The 20,388-nt window shown below is 40.7% G+C and overlaps 1 protein-coding gene across 4 annotated transcripts in view; it reads right to left on the bottom strand.

The window, feature by feature from the left end:
• Positions 1–17,661: 17,661 nt before the first annotated feature.
• MTDH (metadherin) overlaps positions 17,662–20,388 on the bottom strand; it is a 39,608-nt gene continuing 36,881 nt past the window's right edge. For all 4 annotated transcript variants that reach the window (XM_074885073.1, XM_074885066.1, XM_074885047.1 and 1 more), the window contains one exon: positions 17,662–19,500. In XM_074885073.1, coding sequence (XP_074741174.1) covers positions 19,430–19,500 — 71 coding nt within the window. In that variant the 3' untranslated portion in view covers positions 17,662–19,429. The remainder of the gene's footprint in view (positions 19,501–20,388) is intronic.

The raw sequence follows: 20,388 nt of genomic DNA, 5'->3' as shown, positions 1-20,388 counted from the left end.
CCTGGGCAGGCCGCGGTGCTGCCTTCACCCCCCGCCGCGCCCGCACAGCGCTGGCTGACCCCAGCCAACCGGAGGGCAAAGAGGAGCGCCGGCGCCATCGCGCCGGGGCACGGAAGGATTTTAAAATGGCACGTTGAGGGCGCTGGGCGAGTCGCCCGGCCGGCCCGCGTGTCCCCGGCACGGCGCGGGGGGAGGGCAAGCGCCGTTGTGCCGGTGGCCCGAGCCAGCTCTGCCCAGGCAGGGCCGCGCCGGGGACGGGCGGGGAGAGCGACCCCGGGACGGTGCTGCCTCGGCAAAGCTTGTAGCTCCTCTAGCAGTTCTTGACTGGCAAACCAGTAGAACTAAAATTCCCGTTTCACTACAAAGAAAGACAATATCGGGGGAGATCGTGGAACGCCTTGGATCTGCCCCGAATTCTGAAGCCATGAGCACTTAGTTTCCTTCACAGTGCCCTCCTAATCCACTCCCAAAGCTGCTGCTATTAAGGAGTCTGGAACTGCCTGGTGTAACGTTCACAAGTTAACATTAACCTCATTGTCACTACCTATAGTTAATGCCCCGATGGTGGTGGAAGAAGCGGCATTAGGAGGAAGGACCCGATGCTGCATATTCAAGCACTGATGCAGGCAGAAGCTAAACTTCTTACCAAGCAGCCGACTTTTTCATATGTTGTTATTTGAGGCTTGTATCGTTCTCTAGAGGAAATAATGAAGAAAATTCTACCAGGAGGTCTGTATGCCTAGCCTGACACTAAGAATAATTTATTCACTGCCATCTATCTTGGCTTCCTACAAATCCCACGATTTATCATCAAAATATAACGCTGAAAAGTACTCAGATGTTTCCCTATATGGTTGCTTTGGGGCTCTTCTTTATTCCATACATACATCTGCACAGAACAGGAACTCCAAGATAAAAGCTAACTTGGCAAGGAGGAACATTTCTAACTATGCCTTATCCCTACTTGTGAAGCCACTATAGTAAATTAAATTAAAAATACTTAAAGTAGGAACTTTACATAAACTCTGTTCTTAGCTTGTACTTATAAAACTTTCAGTTTTATAACTGGGGGGGAGGGGTGCACATAAAGAGAAAAGCCACTTGGCATGGAATTTATAATTTTGACTAGATTATATGCACAAGCCAAATGTTGTATTTTCAAGATTCATATTCAAAAATGACACTAAAATTCTAGTAAAATGAAACATCCATATTGACAAAACAAATATTCGAGAGACCAGAAAAAAATCCCAAACAATGTTGTCTCGACTATCTCTCACTGGTAACCTTGAGAAACCTTGTCCTTTAATACCAGAAAGTAAGCAAGTTAGAGACTAAGCCCTTGTATGTACTAGTTATAAGTGTATATGGAAGGTAAGTGCATCTGCTTCATGAAAGTTATCTGACCAAGGACCCCACCTTTTCAAAACAAAGGGGATAATAAGTAAAGGGAGATGCAATAAACAAGGACACACAGAGGCAAACCTGGTGGACAAGGGACAACGGAGACAATGACAGAGACCAAAAGTCTCCAGTTACTGATTGATGGGTCATTGAAGAGCTCCAAGCCAGCTTTGGAGAGGGTCACCTGGACTTTGTATCTGATAAGAAGGGACAAACAAGAAGAACATGAGGATTTGGGATATTTGAGGGGGACTTTGCAAAACCTAGGGAGGAATGACTAGAGGAAGGGAATTGGGAAGGAGGAAAGTGGAGGATCAGACAGAAAGGGGTACGCTTGTGTAAAGGAGTACACCTGTGTAAAGTACATTTGTCTGACTGAGCCCTGTATCTGATCACTTTCTCTTCTTATAAAACCTTTCTTAACTGTCTCTCTGTGTTGTCTCACTCTCCACACAGTGGGGGGGGGGGGGGGGGGGGGGGGGGGGGCTGAAAGGAGTAAGTGCCAGCTACTGGGGGGATCACTGGGAGTGAAGTGAGCGAGGGGCTCAGAGCCAGCAGCTGGAGCAGGACCCTGGGTCACAGCTTGTGTGTCTGAGGCTGGCTGCGAGGCAGGGGAAGAGTCTGTATCTGCCCCAAACCAGGGGTGTGTGTTATTCTCTTGCAAACATCAAGTTGGACCAGCTGGACCATGCAAATCCTACATGTAGGAGGCACAGCTGAAGGCAGCACCTTGTCTGTGGCTATCTGCATAGCTGTCCCCATTGGTGTCCTGTGCCTGCAAACAGGAAAGCAGCAGCCACATCCATCGGCCTGGGGTGGGCACAACAAGCTGGGCTGGACTCCAGCAGCCGGGCAGGAGGAACCCCAGGCCCTGGAGCTGCTGGAGGCAGTAGCTGCTTGTAACATCCCCCAGCACAGCTCTCATCTCTGTGAGGAGAAATGAACTGCATGTCTTCTTTTGCTTATGGTTTCCCATCAATGGCTTTAACCTGGATATCCTCAGAAGAAAAAGGAAGGAAGAATGAGAAGGTGAACACTAATTACTTCAGAGCAGTTTCCTGTGTAGTTATTAATTTCCTTTCAAAAAGCCTGATGGGAATGATCAGGAAACATCAGGCTTCACATCACATTCCTGATTTATAATCAACTCTAGAAGTCCAGAGAAATATAAAGGCAGAGTTAGAGAAATGATGAAGTACAATCTGCTCCTTTCTATTTTTATTTCTGTGGCATACTACGTGCTTTGCAGATGGAAGACCTAGTCCCTGCCTTGCAGCAATTATAGTCTTCAGTTCTCATCAGCAACTGACTGCACAGGCACAAGTGCTGCTGTGGACTTGCATGGAGCCCCACCGGCTCTGGAGATACCCCCCACTGATCCCAGCTCACTGCCCTTGCTACCAGCTGTGGAGGCAAAGACATAGCTGCAAATTGAATTACACCAAGAAGACAGTAAAAGGGGGGGTGGGGGCATGGTCACACCACAGATTACACCATGGGGGTCCCTGGGCTCCAACGCACACCAGTCCATTTTTCTTGCAATGGATTTTGAGAAGTCTTTGGTTGCTGCAAGTCAAGTGTGCAGCTTTCTCTGCAAAACCTCATCCAGAGGAGAATTTGCTTTTCTGCCTCAGCTCTGAGTGAGCTCTTTGGAAGGAGGGTTTGCTGGCAGGACATTGGCACCAGGCAGCGTTTCTGTCAGAGGCAGTCACTGGCACCACGTTGGTCTCCTCCTTCCAGGCCTGACCCCCAACACTCACACCCCCCCGCTGCCGTTAGCCCCATCTGCTAGCAGTGACACCGAATGGCCTTCAGCAGCCACCGCTTAGCAGAAGGAAATCCACTCACTGCAATTGTTACACGAACCTTGTTCCCTGCAGCACACCATGAGAGCTATGCTAGCCAGCTGTGGAAGGACCCAGCCCAACTTCAGTTCATTGACAATTCTTCTCTGTGCTGCAAGCTGTTAAAAAAATCCATCATATTCTGTCCTGCTTCTGCTCTGTACTCCCACGTGTCCCTCGTGATCTTCTCACTCCAGGGGACAACTTCTCCTTCCTGCCAGAGGATGCTCTGATCCATTTGGCATTTTCTTGTGCTTTCTAGTGCTCACTGAAATTGGTTACTGGTAGTCCTCTTCCCAACCTTTTAAGTGCTTATCTGAACAAGATTGCTTGAAGAGGACAGGTGGCTTGGAAGCTGCCTATCATTCCCACCTTCTGTCTGTACTCACAGTCCACAGAGATGGTGAAGCATAGTTCAATTGGCCTTGAATAATTCAATTATACTGTTGCCCAGCATTGCCTACAGCACATACACAAAAGGGCAGCTCAAGGGAACCACATCTTCTGCTTGTAGGATTAGCCATGTGCTCCAGAGTGAGCAAAGAAGTTAATCGTTTTGTATTTGGCTAGGTTAAGACAAGATAAGAAGAGGGTTGAACATTGTCCAGAAACCAAGGTCTGGGTATTTTCCTTGGGCAGAAGGTGGTGACAACATTGAAATTAACTGTGATTGTAGTAGAGGGTCATTTTAAGGGTCCCAGTTATTCAGATTGCTTCAGAGCTGCAAATGATTCAATGTTTAATGCAGCAAAGTTTAAAAAACGCCCATGCTGTCTAAAAAAAGTAACCCTCCAATAAATGTCTGACACTATCTCTCTGTCACAAAGACTGGCCAACATGCAATAAAGTAGGACTGCTGCCACAATTCAAAATGGATTCAAGAAATCATCCATTCTCCTGGTTTGTGTAAAAAAAGATCAGAGTGAGAACAGTATGTTTCTCCAGCATGTTACCACTCAGAATACATCTTAGAAGCCTGTAAGAGAGCCATCTCAATGACACAGCTTGGTGTCCAACCGCTTGCCGAGAGTTAGTCAAATTCTTATGTTTCACTACCAAACAATGGACAACAAATTATTTTCTTTTTTTGCTTTTCTTTCTTTTTAAGTTCTCTCTTGACCTTTACAAAATTGTTGAAAGAAATGCCTGGACCTTTTTAGCTCACTTCTGGGATATTTTGCCTGGACCTTTTTAGCTCACTTCTGGGATATTTTGTCATAATATACCTTATAGAAAATAGTGGTTCTAATCACTTAGACAAGTGATACACTTACAAATTTTCTTTCATGAAGGTAAACTGCATTTGCAACTCTAGCTCCCTTGGATCACAGCTTCATAATTCTGTTTTAAATTTGCTGATTTTAAAAAACGTATCATTAAAATATTTTGATATGTTACCATCGTGAATCAAAAGCCAAGAGCTCAAATGTTCTCCAAGAAAAATTTCACCTTACTGCCTCCTTCATTTTCCCCATTTCTGACTTGAAAACCCCTCAGTTTTGCTGTGAAGTTATAGAACTCAAAAGAAGGCTGGTGAGCTCTGGAGTACACTGAGATCCAACTCTTTCTTTTTTCTTCCGGTCTTCCTATTCATGCTAGTCTCACAGATTAATTTTAAAATTTTGGATGAGAAGAAAGTATCTGTGCTACATTCACCAGGAACCTCAAAAATAGGTTAGGCAATTATCTAATTATTCTCCTGGTAGCAGATCTGCAATTTGGTAACTCTAAGTCTTTCTTCAGTGTCACATACCATATGCTATCCACGGGCTGCAGTCTCCTCAGAGGCATACCTGCTCCAGCACGGAGCACCTTCTTCCAAAAGTACATGCCTCATCATGTCCCCAACAATGTCTCCTTCCACGTATCATTTCCATTTCTCCTTAGGCGGCTTTTTTGTGTCCCCTCCCTTTCTCCTCTTCTTTGTTCCTGTTGTTCTTTCTTTAAGCACGTTTGCACAGGGTAGCCACAGGCTCCCCTCACTGAAGTTTTGGCATGCAAAGATATTTACACTGGAGTTAAAGTCATCTGGCACTGTCTGTGACCAGCACAGGGCATGGCATCCTCCCACACAGGGCACCCCTGCAGCCCCCAGCTACGAAAAATCTGCAATATATGCCCAATACGTTCCACCCCTAGAACTAGATGCTGGGGTCAGCACTATTACAAATTGAATGTATGCTTACCACAGAGTCCATCCCTCCTCCGTGCTGACTGGGCTATGGGGTTTAACACCCTAACAGACTGAACAAGTATCTATTACAAGCTTGACCTCTTTCCCCTGCAAAACACAAAACCAAGAATATAATGGCTGGTTTAGTAATCTACTATATTTAGAACACAAGCAAATGATTCATATGGTATAAGCAACAATTAAAACCACTGCTGAAGGTACCAATAGGCTCATGAATCTTATAGCTGTGGGCTTCATCCAGACCTGAAGAGAGCAGTGAACAGTGTTCGTTTGACAGAGTATGGGCATTTCCTTCTTTGGGGAGTAAAATGCATCAGACAGATCTGATGTCTTGCTCCAATTCCTCCAACAGCATCAGCTGAGCTCTGACCTTTCCCCTGTGCAAGTCTTTAGCTCATGCTACCACACCACTAAAGGACTTTCCACTCTATTCTGCCATGGCCTCTTCCTTGTCTTTCTGGAAGATCTGTAAGTCCCAGACTGTAAGGTGAGATCATGGAGAGTTTTCAGCCTTTCTTGACACTTTTTTCAAGGTCAACCACACTGTAGGATTTTCTGTATTAGTCTTGGCCATGCTGCTGCTGTTGTTGTTCTTCCTGCGTGCTCCCCCAGTGTGATATGTATGAATCTCACCTTGACCAACAGGATGCCCCTCCAGCTCATCAGGTAGCCCAAGAGTGTTTGTAGCTGTGTCTAGCTGTCAAGACTTTTGGGCTATTGCATTAGTGTTCACCACTGTTTCAGGATCCCTTATCTGTAAGGGAACCTCTAACAGTCAAAGCAACTGCAACTGCAACCCAACCCCTTCACTGGGGGATCTCATTTGTGGGATTGGCAGAGTTGGACCATTTCTCCACATTCCTCTCCATCAGCAAACCCCGAAGTCCTCCTCCCTTGTGCAGGGCAGTATTTAGAAGTGGCATAGGCCCTGGCCTCCCCTGAGCCCTTCTTTTTTGAGTCACCACGCATTAGGTGGCCATCGGCCCAGCTCCCCCATGTTACCAATGGGTCTCGGTCCCTCCAGAACCACACTGGGAGCACACAGCAAGCCCTGGGCCCCACATGGCAGCACAGTACACTGATCTGGAGTTTCACAGCAGCACCAGAGGTTTGAGGTTGGTGTGCAACTGCCTCCTTTGACCACCCCTTCCTTCTTACGCATGTTCCTCAGCTCTGTGTGGGTCACCTGCTCAACTCACTGGGTAGTTTCTAATAAAAGCACACAGGGGTACCAGGGAAAACAGTACACAATGCCTTCCCCTGAAGCAACTACTTAGAACAAAACTGAGGGGTACTAATTAGTCAGCCAGCCACCACACAAGAGTGTCCGTAGATAGCAGGCTCTGCAGTAACTATCCACCAGAAACCCTGGCTGTGGCTCATAATGGCTATTTTCTCGCTCAGGTTTAGACAGGAACTATCACAAGTCTCATCTGCTGCGTAGTGACATTGCCAAACCAGACGACATGGTGGATCTGAAAATTTCAAGTGTCTTATAGTTGTCTGGCTCTGGTGTTCATCATAGGGAGACACATACATGTTTGTTCCTTCTTAAACATCCAAACACAGAAAGTATAGACCAAAGAAATTCATGTGGCATAAGTGAACCTTAGCGTGGTGGTACACAAGAACTATTTTGTTACGGAAGTAGGTTGGACTGATCTAGATACTGATTAAAAGAAGAATAAAGGCACAACAAGTTTACTAATTTTGAGCATTTGGATTACTCACTAGAATAATTTTTGATTAGTAATAATTTGCAAGTCCAGTGGAAATCTTAAAAGTGCTAATGCAAGTTTGACTGAAGATAACTGCTGTTAGTGAAATGCTTACAAGATGAATACATGAAAATAAAACATATAAAGTCAAACAGAGTCTGAAAAGTACATCTAAAGATGCAGTATGATGTGTTAAAACCGTGTTTATCCTTTGAAACTTTCTACCCCACAGCGTTTCTATACCACTAACCAGTACCTTAGCAATAAATAAAGAACATCAGTTCTCTCTCCTCTCGCCTTGGGAAGTCTGTGAATTTCTGTAATAACTTTAGTTCTCCCAGCTAAACAGAGCTAGTGAACCTTGTGCCCCACCTTATGCCCAGAGGGGTGGAAGAGCTTTGTCTTTTCCCCTCTGCTGTGTCAGTGTGCCTGAAGACACTGGAAAGTGGAGACACCACCACTAGCCTTGGCAGCTTGGTGCCAACCCTTATCAACCAAACTAGTAAGCACAGGTGTCTTGTATCCAACTTGAACTCATCATCTCTTCCTCCATCAGGCTAATGAGCCCTTTAGACCCTCGTATCCTAGTAACTTCTCTACAACAGTTTTCTCCAAGTATTTTTGATAAACTAATTCTCTACTCATCAGATACTGCTTCCAGTTCTTTAAGTATGTTTACTGCTTCTCTCACTAGTGTGGTGATCTAAACAGTTTTGTAAAAGCTTTTAAAAGTGCAGGCATTAGACATGACAGTATTTATTTAATTGATGAACACTGTGTTGGGATTGTATCCCCCATTCTTCTTCACTATTCAGATTCAAACATCCCAAAATTTACACCTGACATTTTACTACAGCAGCCCAGCTTGGATCATGCTTGGAGTATTTTTGGCCTTTTGGCCTGAATGCTTATGCTGGATGCAGTGTTAAACTGATTGGTACAGGTGGGTACATTTTATATAGAACACGAAATACAGCATATGAGGAAGAGATAGAGCTGTTGGATAAAGAAGTGGTTGTGTTGCCATCAGTGTCTTCCTGCTTGCCAGATTGCTTGAGCAAAGGAAATCTCAGTTTTTAATGCTGTGTTGAATTTGTGGTCAGAGAGGTCACAGGTCTTTGATTGATAGGAGAGGGAGACCTTCTAAGAAAAGCTAATATACATCAAATAGTATTTACTTCCTTTTAGTTCCATTAGTCAGATTAGTTAATGTTTAATTTATGGATTCATCTGAGTATGGCTCAACACTGGGAAAGTTGCCAGATTTTATTCCCTTTTTCATTATGCAATTACATTTTTTTCCCCCTTTTGTTAAGAAGCTCACTGCTGTTTGTGGTGGCATTTTTTGTTGGTTTGTTGGGTTTTTTTTTTGTTTTTTTTTTTTTTAATGTAGAAGAATTTAGGTATTTCCCCCAGTTCTGCTCATCAAGCCCGTTCCATTCACATATTTGTTTGGATTTTTTTTTACTTATATCTAGGAGAAGTCATGATAATTTTGCCTTTTATTAACAATCTCTGTCTAGTGATAAATCATTTTCTTCCATCCTAATGAGAACCAACACTGATTTTTAAGTACAGTCAAGAGGAATTAAAACACATCTTCCATAGCTGTAATTTATTACTGCCTGTAAGTTACACAGCAAACACTTCCCAGCTTCCTCTTTTTAGATGCTAGTCAGGTTTTAAGCAGTAACTCACCACTTTACTTGGGAGCCTGCTTAGATTTTCCCCTGGTCTGTTTAGCACATTAAGCACCAAAAACCTGAGCTTTGAGTTATCACCAACTTTAAAGCAAGTGAATAGCATCACCATTATTACTTTGAGTATCTATGGAGTTATTCCTCTTTTCTTGCTCTCTTCCAAGTTTGCTGGACTCTTGAAAGAACTCCAGGGCATGCTATTCAGTTCTTCTCACTGGTGTTCATCACAAGCAGAGGTTTACCATGGACCTTTACAGAAACTTCCAGTCTCACCCATATTCTTTTTTTCTATGCTAAGAAAGGCACTCAACTTTCCCTTAGTCTCACATCCTCTGCCAATTTACCCATCTACTGCTTAATATGGAGACACCAATGGGGATTACTTGCTTGCCAGCCAAGACTGAAGAACATGCCACAGTAGCTGGTGGATTTATACTGTGAAAATGTCAGCTGGGTTTGCCCCCTTCAGCAGTCTGTCCTGAATCCCCTTGATGGTTGACTTGCTGAGCACACGATAGGGATTCAAACACAGCCAATATTTGCCTTTTTCTGCAGCCCATGCAGAGGCAAACTGCAAGTACTGTGCATGCAGTGTAACACCTTTCATACACACTGTGTATATTACAGGTCCATGGTATGTCCCTCACGAAGTATAGAGACACAGCACAGATGGATTTGTTACTTCATGAGCAAGGAAAACACTTCTTTCGGGTGCTGGTAGTGCAGAAAGTTTAATTGGATGAAGTTTGTCCCACTTCATAAATCTTTTGTATGTATTGGGAAATGCACCTAGGAAAATTAGATTAAAAGCTACATGAGATGGAGCCACCAGTACCGGTCATATGTGTGTTTGGGACTGAAGCTGTCTAGTACTGTATATTTTATATTATCTCTTCTAAAGAGAGACAGATCAAGGCTGTTAATGTCTAATTGTAGAAAACAAAGATACTCTTGGCTTCTCTTCATCACAGGTTCCTCCAAACGTCCAAAATGTCCTTTTAGGATCCCTCATGCCAGAAGTAAGATTGATAGTATAAATAATAAGCCTAATCTTTAATCCTCCACTTTATAGCAAATAGCAGCACAAATACCAATATAATTCTACTGAAATAGCATTATTTGGCAACTGACCCTCAAGTGCAGTGTAAACATCACTTCAAAAATCATGTCTCGCACTCACACTGCTTTCTGCTGTGTGTCTCTATATAGGTTATCAGTACAAAGTATATTACTGTATTGTGACTATAAAACATTTTATAGTCATGCATATCTGAACATGTCTGATTATAGCCTGAAGCAACTTTGGGAAATCCTGACTGAGCCAACACTGCAGAGATCTCCCAACTCATGCTGGTATTCAGTAATGGACTTGTGTGCGGGTTTTGACTGGGATAGAGTTCATTTTCTTCACAGTAACTAGTATGGCGCTTTGTTTTGTATTTGTGATGAAAATAGTGTTGATAATACAGAGATGTTTTTGTTATCACGGAGCAGTGCTTACAAAGCATCAAGGCCTTTTCTGCCTCTCATATCACCCCACCAGTGAGGAGGCTGGGGGTGCACAAGAAGTTGGGAGGGGGTACAGCAATAACACACAATTCTAATGCATCATCTCTATTGCAACTCACTTAGTGTCAAACCTCTATGTACAAACCTTTGCAATACAAACGGCTTAGGCATGGCTTATGAAGACCCCATCTCTACAGATCAGAATGATATACATTTGTCACTTTGGAGAGCAGCATGTCCTATTTTGTACTAACTCAGCATCTCATTCAGTCGTGATTTATGCTGTCTTCCTGACAGAGCTCAGATAACATGCGCTGACTTGGGATTTCAAGTGCTAAATTCAGTCTGAGGTTTATTATGAGGGTACAACAGTGCACTCCCAATTTGTGAACCGATGAACACTTGGACAATGTTTAAACCAATTCTGAATATGAAAGTGCTCTGAAATTAAGCCAAACTTGTTGGGGCGAGTTGGTAGATATGTAACAGTACAATGCCATTACTACACAACCTGCAGCCTCCTTATTGCACACTTTTGTACTGAAGTACCTAACACTGTTTGCGCAGATTCTTCGCATCCAACTTTCTTTTCAGCTCTAATGTAGAAAAACCTGATCACCAACATGACATTCTTCAAAACCAAACTTCCTTTGAAAATGCAAACCTGCAGTTTTCCCCTTCCCTTTTGATGTGTAGTGTATATGAGCCCTTAAACCACTTAACTGCCACATAGGGCACCTTAATATTTACAAGCTAGTTGGCACCCCTTGCTGAGAGTTTCTACCATGCTGAGGAAGACATCCTTAAAGCCCTGGAAGAACACCCTGCTGATAGCTCACATCATTTGGAGCAGGGCTGGGCCACTGGTTTGCCATACATAAAGAACACAATTTGCAGTTACAAATTCTTCCCCCAGTTAACCTGTCAAAATACCTTCTTTGAGGTGGACTGCTCAAAAAAAATTTGGAAAGTCTAAAGAGTTTAAAACCTCTAACTGTATCATGTCCTCCATACAGTAGCAACATGAAGCAGAAGTAAAATACTTTGAAAGACAATGTGTGGTGCTCTCAAGAGATGTTAGCATTACATTAAGTCTTTACATAAGAAAATGTGTTTCAGCACTATGTTCTCTGGCAGCACAGAGTTATGAATCCCAGTGGCATACTAGCGCAAAGTCAAGATATTTTAGTGATGGAATTATTAATGCAAAGTGAAGCACTTGAAATCCTGCTTCCACATGTTCACCTTGTGCTGTATGACAGATATCCTGCCTGGAAGTGAGCAGGCAAAAAGCTGTTTTCTGTTTTCTGAGTGACACACATGACTTCTGACCTCAGGTTTCCATAGCGTAGGATTCAGATGATGTGACTACAGCAATCCAGAACACATGGCAATTCTTGGGTATGTAAAAGCTGCCCCTCTCAGCCACCAACATGCCAGATCCTGGAACCCTTCAATTATGTGTCTCTGTCACAGTCTACAAAGTATTTTTTATATTCAAGGCAGTAAAAGCTAAAGTCCTTTAATCATTACAAAACCAATCACTAAATCTGCTGTTCTGTATGCTTACTAAGGACTTGCAGTAAAAGAGACACTCTGAAAACACCATATAGAAGTTCCATGGTTAACAGCAGGCTGCATGACTTGGATGACTTTGAACTGCATTTCTGGAGTATATGAATATAAAATAGCACAGTATTGATCTTCCAGCTCTGTTCTATCAAGTGCTGAGCATCCTGAGTCCACTCCAGAAAAGCACTTAAATACATTTTACTACTACTACTGTTCAAAAGTGTTCAATCCCTAGGTCAAATCTGCGTAACATTATTTCTGTTTATTAAAAACACAAGTTTATTTTTTTTTTTTTTGAATTAAATTATCATATAAATTCAGAGCAGACAGCTCTTTGAACTTCTGTCCCTGGAACCTACAGAAAAGAATTCCACTGAAAAGGAAGAAAATATTTCAAATCTCTATTATGATTAAGACCTTTAAAACTTTTAAATATAATCAGCCAAGCATGACCTGACAGAAAAAAAAGTCATCTATGAGGGGGGGGGGAAAACCCATGTTAAAAATCAACTGTGAAAGTCTCAAAAGTAACACAGTATTAACTCTACTCTACACAGTCCACAGACACAACTTACAGCAGAAATACTGGAGAGCCAGCTGAAGCGAGAATACCACTTGAGTACCACTGCAGCCTTATTTAACAGCTACTCTTGCACCTTCTGGAGGCAAGTCAAACAGGCAGGGTAGGTGCGGGTGTGGGTGAACTGGCACTGCTGCTGTAGGGTGTTGTCTGGTTGGTCTGCAAGAGCACACAAGTCACTGTACAATCTCAGATTTGGTTCTTGAAGTGGCTACTCAGACTGTGATGGCAAGCACAGAAAAAGAGATTTATCTGAAAAAGTTTCAAAGACCTTGAAAGACTCTAGTTTTCCAGCCAAGCTAAAGGCTGGTGTAACTAAGACACAAAACTGGAACAAAATATTTCAAGAGTCAAATGAAAGATGATGCTGGCACGGCAGGGTTACTTGGAACAGGACACTTGAAATAGGCACCTGAGGTAGCTGCCCTGTCCTTAACTGTCTCTGGCAAAACTCAGCTGGGCCAAGGCTACAGCCTGTGTTTCACTGAATTTATAGGTTCCCCTCCCCCGCCTCAGAAAAGTAAATAATGATGGATTACATTCTTTTGTAATTCACAAGCATCCAAACTGTGGGTGGTTATGAAAAAGACACTGTTTAACACTGCATTAGTCTAAAACAGTACAGTCCTTGAAGGAGAACACATGGACCTCCCAAACTCAACCAAACCTCTGGAGAAAACCACCTTGAAAAGACCATGCAGGATTTGACTGACAGAAATACAGCTATTGAGATGTGTTTTACGTATACCAGAGTAAAAAAACCCAAATGCATATGGAAAGTCAGGTAGCAGCTGTGTGGAATTTTATAGTAGACTTAGTAGTCTGTGCTTTCTGTTCATAATTCTACTATATTCAAACAATAAAGAAGCATAACCAGCCAGCTTAACTATGTTTTTCTTTTTTTTTTTTTTTAAAGGAAATCTCTCTTCATTCAAATGTAAATAATTTTTAAATGTTTAATCCAAGATACCTTCTAGAGATTTCACAGTCCCTCAGTTAAAGCACAACATACAGCTTCACTGGACTCATCACTGGGTTACCTGGCAAAACAGGTCTTCCAACTCTTCTGGATGAGAGATCCACAAAGTTATCTTAAAAGCTTTTTTTTTTTTTTTTTCCTCCTCCCTGAGATTGGATAAAGATCTGGAAGGGAAGCTTTAAGGAAAACATTCTGGCTGCAAAAACAGTTTTGCCAATTACGTTTTGATCTTGGGATACTTCAAGCTTATAATCAGGAAGACATTATCTTACCAGTCATAGCTTGCCTGTCAGGTTTGAATAAGGAAGATGAGGAACTAAAACCTGAATCAAGAATGAAGAAAACAAGAGTTCCAGCACATTCTAGATTCCCAAAATACCTCAGCTCCCAAGGCATGGATTATTATGGATACATGGAGCATCACCTTTTCAAGCAGCCCTTCTTTTCCTAGGCAAGCACAAGCAGTTGACATCGGTACAACCACATTTGGGAGCCTTTCAGTTGTATGTGTGCAGGTCAAATGACAAAAAATGTGAGAGGTCTCAGAGAAGGAAGAGAAAATTAAACAGCCTGAGCTCCTCTCAGCCTTTGGTAAGGCAATTCTTTCAGTTTTCAAGGCAATGAAGAAAAGTTTAAGGAAATACCTAATCACAGTATATACATATAGGAAATTCAACATAGCTGTTCATTAGCAAACTAGCTAAAAGTGGAAAATTAATTAATTTGAGCTATAAATAAGAAAACTTTAAATCAGGATGATTTAACTCTTGCAGTCAATCTAGAACCCAGTCTTCATAATTTGTAATGACAGCTTCAGGATTGTCTCTCCATCAGAAAGATGATACCTACTTTTTAGTAACTAGAGATTACAAACCAGAAGGGGTCATCAAATTGATTTCACATACAATTGTACTCTGCTCATGACTGCATTTGGGTCAGATCTGAACTTCCAATGATGGCAACTTCTTGAGAAAACTCATTCTGTAGTAATTTGTGAGTCCAAGTCACAGTACCACATCAGAGAGGAGCTCTCTCCCATCCTGAGGTTCACAGGCAGATGTAGCTCAAGGCACGACTTTGCTCATTAGCTACATAGATAATGATGGTCAAGGAAATAGTATGGTCCTGAAAAACAAGCTGTGGCAGCCTTAGTCAGAATGGCCTCTGAAAACAAAGCTCTCAGTAACCAAGTATTTGGTTTATACTTCGTTAGATATTTGAAATAAGGAATTACTTAACTCCAAGTCAGAGTCTATTGAACAGCTAAGTGGAAACCCTGTGTGTGTAAAAGATTTGCTGACCCTGAGAAAACAGGGAACCATCTTGAACTAGTCAGTTTTATGAGTTCATTGTGGTGATCCAGTTCTGAGTGGTCCATGACTCACCCTCTGCCGTGGACTGAATTAAAAATACTGAGCCAAGTTAAGAGGTCACTTGATGCTACAGTTAGGATAGAAAATATACTTGCTTTGAGCTGCAGATGTTCCTAAGCATGTTTTTTTTAAAGCATTGTATGAAACCCTGAAACCAGTAGTTTCATGTTAACAGTTTTAAATGCAATTTTCCTTTCCAGAATACACCAAAATTAAAGACATCATAGTTTCAGTAAAGAAACTGATTTTCAGTGAACCAGAAACCTTCAGCTTGGTACAACTAACCAGATATTTAAAAGAATAGAAGTTCAATAGTTTCGTAAACTGAAGGGACCTAATATGGAGACAATTTTAGCAATTCAGCCAAGTTTCAGTAGGAACAGTCTGTGAACCATTAATAGCAACATGCTACAGAGTACAGGAAACAGTAATTTCACCACCCCTCCCCTCCACCCGTCTGACAAAATACAAGTTCTCCCACTTTGCTCCCAACATCCATCCCAACTAACAGCAGCTCTGTTTGTCCTGCAGGGAATAACATCCGTGGTGACACCACACTACTCTCAGGTGAAGAACTATTGGTCACACAGTCCTTCCTGGTCCTTCCCCCCACCCAAATTGACTCAACTGATGCTCTCAGTTCTTAAATGAAGCAATTCAATTGGAATTTTAATAGTAAAATAATTTTAGCACTATCTTTTAAGAAGTAATCCAATTTTTTAGTTTTTTTCTTCCATTTCATAGTATCATAGAATGGTTTGGGTTGGAAGGGCCCTTAAAGATCATCTAGTTCCACCCCCCTGCCACGGGCAGGGACACCTTCCACTAGACCAGGTTGCTCAAAGCCCCGTCCAACCTGGCCTTGAACACTGCCAGGGAGGGGGCAGCCACAGCTTCTCTGGGCAACCTGTTCCAGTGCCTCACCACCCTCACAGTGAAGAATTTCCTGCTAATATCTAATCTAAATCAACCTTCTTTCAGTTTAAAACCATTACACCTCATCCTATCACTACACTCCCTGACAAAGAGTCCCTCCCCATCTTTCCTGTAGCCCCCTTTAAGTACAGGAAGGCCGCTATAAGGTCTCCCCTGAGCCTTCTCTTCTCCAGTCTGAACAACCCCAACTCTCTCAGCCTGTCCTCATAGGAGAGCTGTTCCATCCCTCTGATCATTTTTGTGGCCTCCTCTGGACTCGCTCCAACAGGTCCGTGTCCTCTTTATGTTGGGGGCCCCGAGCTGGACACAGTACTCCAGGTGGGGTCTCATGAGAGTGGAGCAGAGGGGGAGAATCACCTCCTTTGACCTGCTGGCCACACTTCTCTTGATGCAGCCCAGGATATGGTTGGCTTTCTGGGCTGTGAGCACACATTGCTGGCTCATATTCATTTACAGCAGAACAATGAAGAAATCTTTCAGTACTGGCCTGGAAAACTGAAACTCTGTCCTTCACTGGTAGTCAGCAGTCACTAGAATGAGATGCACAGGTACAAGTGGCTGCAAGAGACTTGTATTTTTTTAACAACTGAAATCTTGACTAGCAACCAACTTGGGTCATTTAAACGCAAAACAACTATGATTAATAATAGCTGAAAGTATGCTTAAACCATGTATTTTGATGTCTGCACTTTTCAAAAGCCTTATTCACAGGACAATCCCATGCCTAGGAACTATTAATAAGGCAGTTTCCAATGAGATACAACTGAGTTACAACACAACAGTACTAGAAGTATTTCTATAAAGTTTGAAATGTTTTTAATATGTACATTCTTTCTTAGTAAATATTAAAGTAGTGCTTTTCTCTTGCACTTTTTTCTTTAGACTTCTAAAAGGGCATCAGAAATACAGTTTTCACCCCCCTCCAAACCAATGCACAGTTGTTACCTTTGTAACAAGCACATATGAATTCTGTACACCTTTCCCTCCCCACAAAAGAAATAAAAATATGCCATGACTATTCAATTACAATCATCACAACAAGTTTAAATTACGCATACAAATAATTCCAGAGTATTTAGAAAAACCCAACATACTGGATTTATGAAACCATTCCATGCATTCAAAAAAAAAAAAAAAAAGGAAAAAAGAAAAGATGATTAAGTTTTTTAAATGGTGTCTTCTCTTTCTATCCAAGTACCAAAGTCTGGATTCAGTGTATCATTAAGACTAACCACGGCTTGAGTCATAGAAACATGACAGTACATAGATAACCAAGTTTCTATTTATAGACAATATGCTATACAGTTACTACCTCTTTAATGAATGTCAAATAAAGCAAGTTTTGCTTTCTAAGACGTTGAAACTGCACATTAAGAAAACAGTAAGAGGTGCTGCTAGATTGGTAACAAATTTTGAAAGGAAGGCTATGTATTTGTATGATTCTGCTTAGTAGTAACAGTTGATTAGCATTAACTATGTTGTTAGCTAGTTTGTTTCTTTTTTCCAGAATGACAAGCTATTCAAGAGCTAGAGCTTACTAACCCAGAAATGATCACCAAATTTTATCTTCAAGAGGAAAAAAAAGAATTTATGTAGTGAAAGTCCTTAGGGGCAGTCTCTCTCATTACATAAAATCTTATTTTCTACAGAAGAGGTTCATAGCACAACATACAGATTGGAAACAGACATTTCGGACATACATTACCAACCTGAACTCAAAGGGTATTCTTTTTAACCTTTACTATGACCAAGACAAGTAAAATTATAACATTATTCACATGCAAAGGACTCTGCATGATTTTTATTACACCCGATTTTTGTTTGACTTAAGATACTCCTTGAAAAGCTGTACTTCAGTTCGAAATTTATTTTACATGAATCTTGACAGGTATCAGTCTCAGGCATTACTCCTTCCCAGTAAATAAATCAATACTGTCAATATGCTCAATTTATTTTAACAAATCAATTTAGTGTCACATGTTCCTGATATACAGGGGTTAATACCTGTGCAAGTTAGTATCCATTTATTAGGAAAGCTCTCCATTAGCAAGGTGCACTTTCAGTACAATTAAAACCAGCTTGCTGCATTAACTATTCTTGTCTTGCAATACTGCTGAACTGCAGTCAAGTACAGTAAAAGTACAGGATTGTTGATCAGTACCATGTGTTACAGCTGTTAACAATTCTGTTTGTGCCACAAAACCAGAAGTCAATCATTTAAAAAAATTCTTGGCTCTTCTTTAACTGAATTTAGCAGGTGATGTTAATTACCATCCTTATCAAACAAATTTTTGTAAAGGCTATTTACAGTGTACATGGCTGAGCATGCACCTTACAGACACAAACACATCTGCCAGTTTGATACCATGTAATTACACAGTGCCTGAAAATGACAACACATCTTAAACACCATTTTAATTAACAGTTTCAAGCGGGAAATGGTCTTTATTTTACAACTGCTATACTTGCATGAATTTTTATTTTTTTTATATAAAAACACTAACTCCTGTCCAGAAGTCTAGACACATTCTACATACTACAGGTTAAGGCAGTAAAAAAATGTGTTCCTGATAACTGGTCTTGACAATGTCAATTAAAGCTGTCTGAAGCCACTCCAGTTCTCCAACAGATCTCTGAAATCCCAAATAATTTGTGATTGAAAAAAAAAATTCACTTTTCTTTCTTCAGAGTTTTTAGCAATAGAGAACAGAACAGAATTGGGTATGGTAGAACAGAATCAGGTATGGTAAGTTAAAAAGGGTTAAGGAAGGGAACATTTGATTTCAATTCATTCCATGAGTTTAAAAGTTGAAAGAATACAGTTTTAGATGGGAGTCTGAATCAACCAAGAACTATAGGAAATGAAGGAGAAAACCAATTTTATGCACATTACTGCATTCTTAAAAATATACTGTTATCTTCAATAATTCAAGTAAGGTAATAGACATTATCAAAAATAACTTCATGAACCATACTCAAGTTTCAAATCACATTCTCAAACTTTTAACCCAAAGCAGTTTTATTGTGTTAACTTCATATAATAAACCATGAAGGTCTGACTGTACAAATGGTTAATGATTTGCACTTGTGATTCCTGTAATAGCTAGCAGACTTGCTAACCAGCTTACTGTAAAGATATGGCAGATTATGTATTTAATCAAAGCACTTTGATTTAGGCATGAAACAAATTCAAATGGTTGACATTCTGTGCTTCTAATGCATCCCTCATAAGAGAGGCAAGAAACACCCACTATTGTACAGACAATTATTTTTACAGAAAACCCTTTCTTGAAATTAATCTTTTATCCGCAGCTGTAGATGAGAGCATAATCTGTTGTAAACAGGGCACTGTGTTGTAAAACCAGTTTTTTTTAAATTAAGATCTCTCTCCAAAAGTTGGAAAAACAGACTCTTCAGAATGTCTTTCAAATGTAGCATGTTTGCTATATCATAAAGTTACTTTCCTTTGATTCCTTTTTAAAGATGTTTGTGTTCACAGCAGTTCTGTTTTTAAAAATTGTTTGAAATTTATATAAAATTCTGTACATGTTCACAAATTATTGCATAAACAGCATAATCTTCATGACAATATTCAGCAACACATGTCCATCTCAGGAAGTTCACGTTTCCCTTCTTGCTTTTTTCTTCTTTTTGACTTGTTTGGGGGATTCCCAGCTTTCTTCAGACTTTGCTAAAAACAAAACATAACTACAGTGTTAGGACTGAGAAAGTTTACACAGAATTGACTTTTAAAATCCTGGACAGTACACACCATATTATTACAATGTAATTCAGAACAATAAGCTAGCATGATTTTTGATTTTCTCCCAAACAGTCTAATTTGAAGTGCATCTAAACCAACATTTGCTAATTTCAACCTACTTTTTTACACCACAAATACAAAGTGATACACAATGAAGGTCATTCATTTTGTAAATGTGTTATTTACAGTAGAGTCATTATTATTTTTTGGCTAAGTGGAATTAATGTACATGTACACAACTGACATTAAATGTTCACTTTTATCAGATTACACTGTTTTTAACTACTAAATGTGACATGTCAGAGGTATTTTTAAGAACAATGAATTACATAAGCATGTGGTTACATGGAATCCATAATCAAATAAAGAAGCACTATGTCATTTTATTAAAACAGATTGCCTTAGAACATGCTGGCTGCCAAAAGTGGTAAATCAAGTCAATATTTTATATGCTGAACATAAGAGATGTTCTTTCAATTGCTGAGGCATGAATCAGTCACAGAAGTCTTCATATTTTAGAATCAGAACAAAAAGTTGTAAGTTGACATATTGACTCAAAAGATTCCATTGTTTAATACATTCAAAACCAAAAAGCCAATTAGTGGAGTTAAATGAGACATATTATGAAATCATCTGGTTTCTTCTGCAGTCATTAAAAACTGGTTTAGTATTTCAACACTTAGCCAGGAACTTCTTACAAAATGTCAGTATTTATTAATCTCATTAAAAAGTCTAACTGAAACAACTTTTTTTTTTTTTTTAAAAAAAGTAATGCCTTTCACATCCTGACTTCCCTTCTAATTTTTCTGTCTTACT

The sequence above is a fragment of the Strix uralensis genome, chromosome 1 (genome assembly GCF_047716275.1).
Source record: "Strix uralensis isolate ZFMK-TIS-50842 chromosome 1, bStrUra1, whole genome shotgun sequence".
Taxonomy (NCBI): Eukaryota; Metazoa; Chordata; class Aves; order Strigiformes; family Strigidae; genus Strix; species Strix uralensis.
The sequence above is the reverse complement of the archived record's forward strand: the minus strand, read 5'-3'. Positions and strand labels throughout refer to the sequence as shown.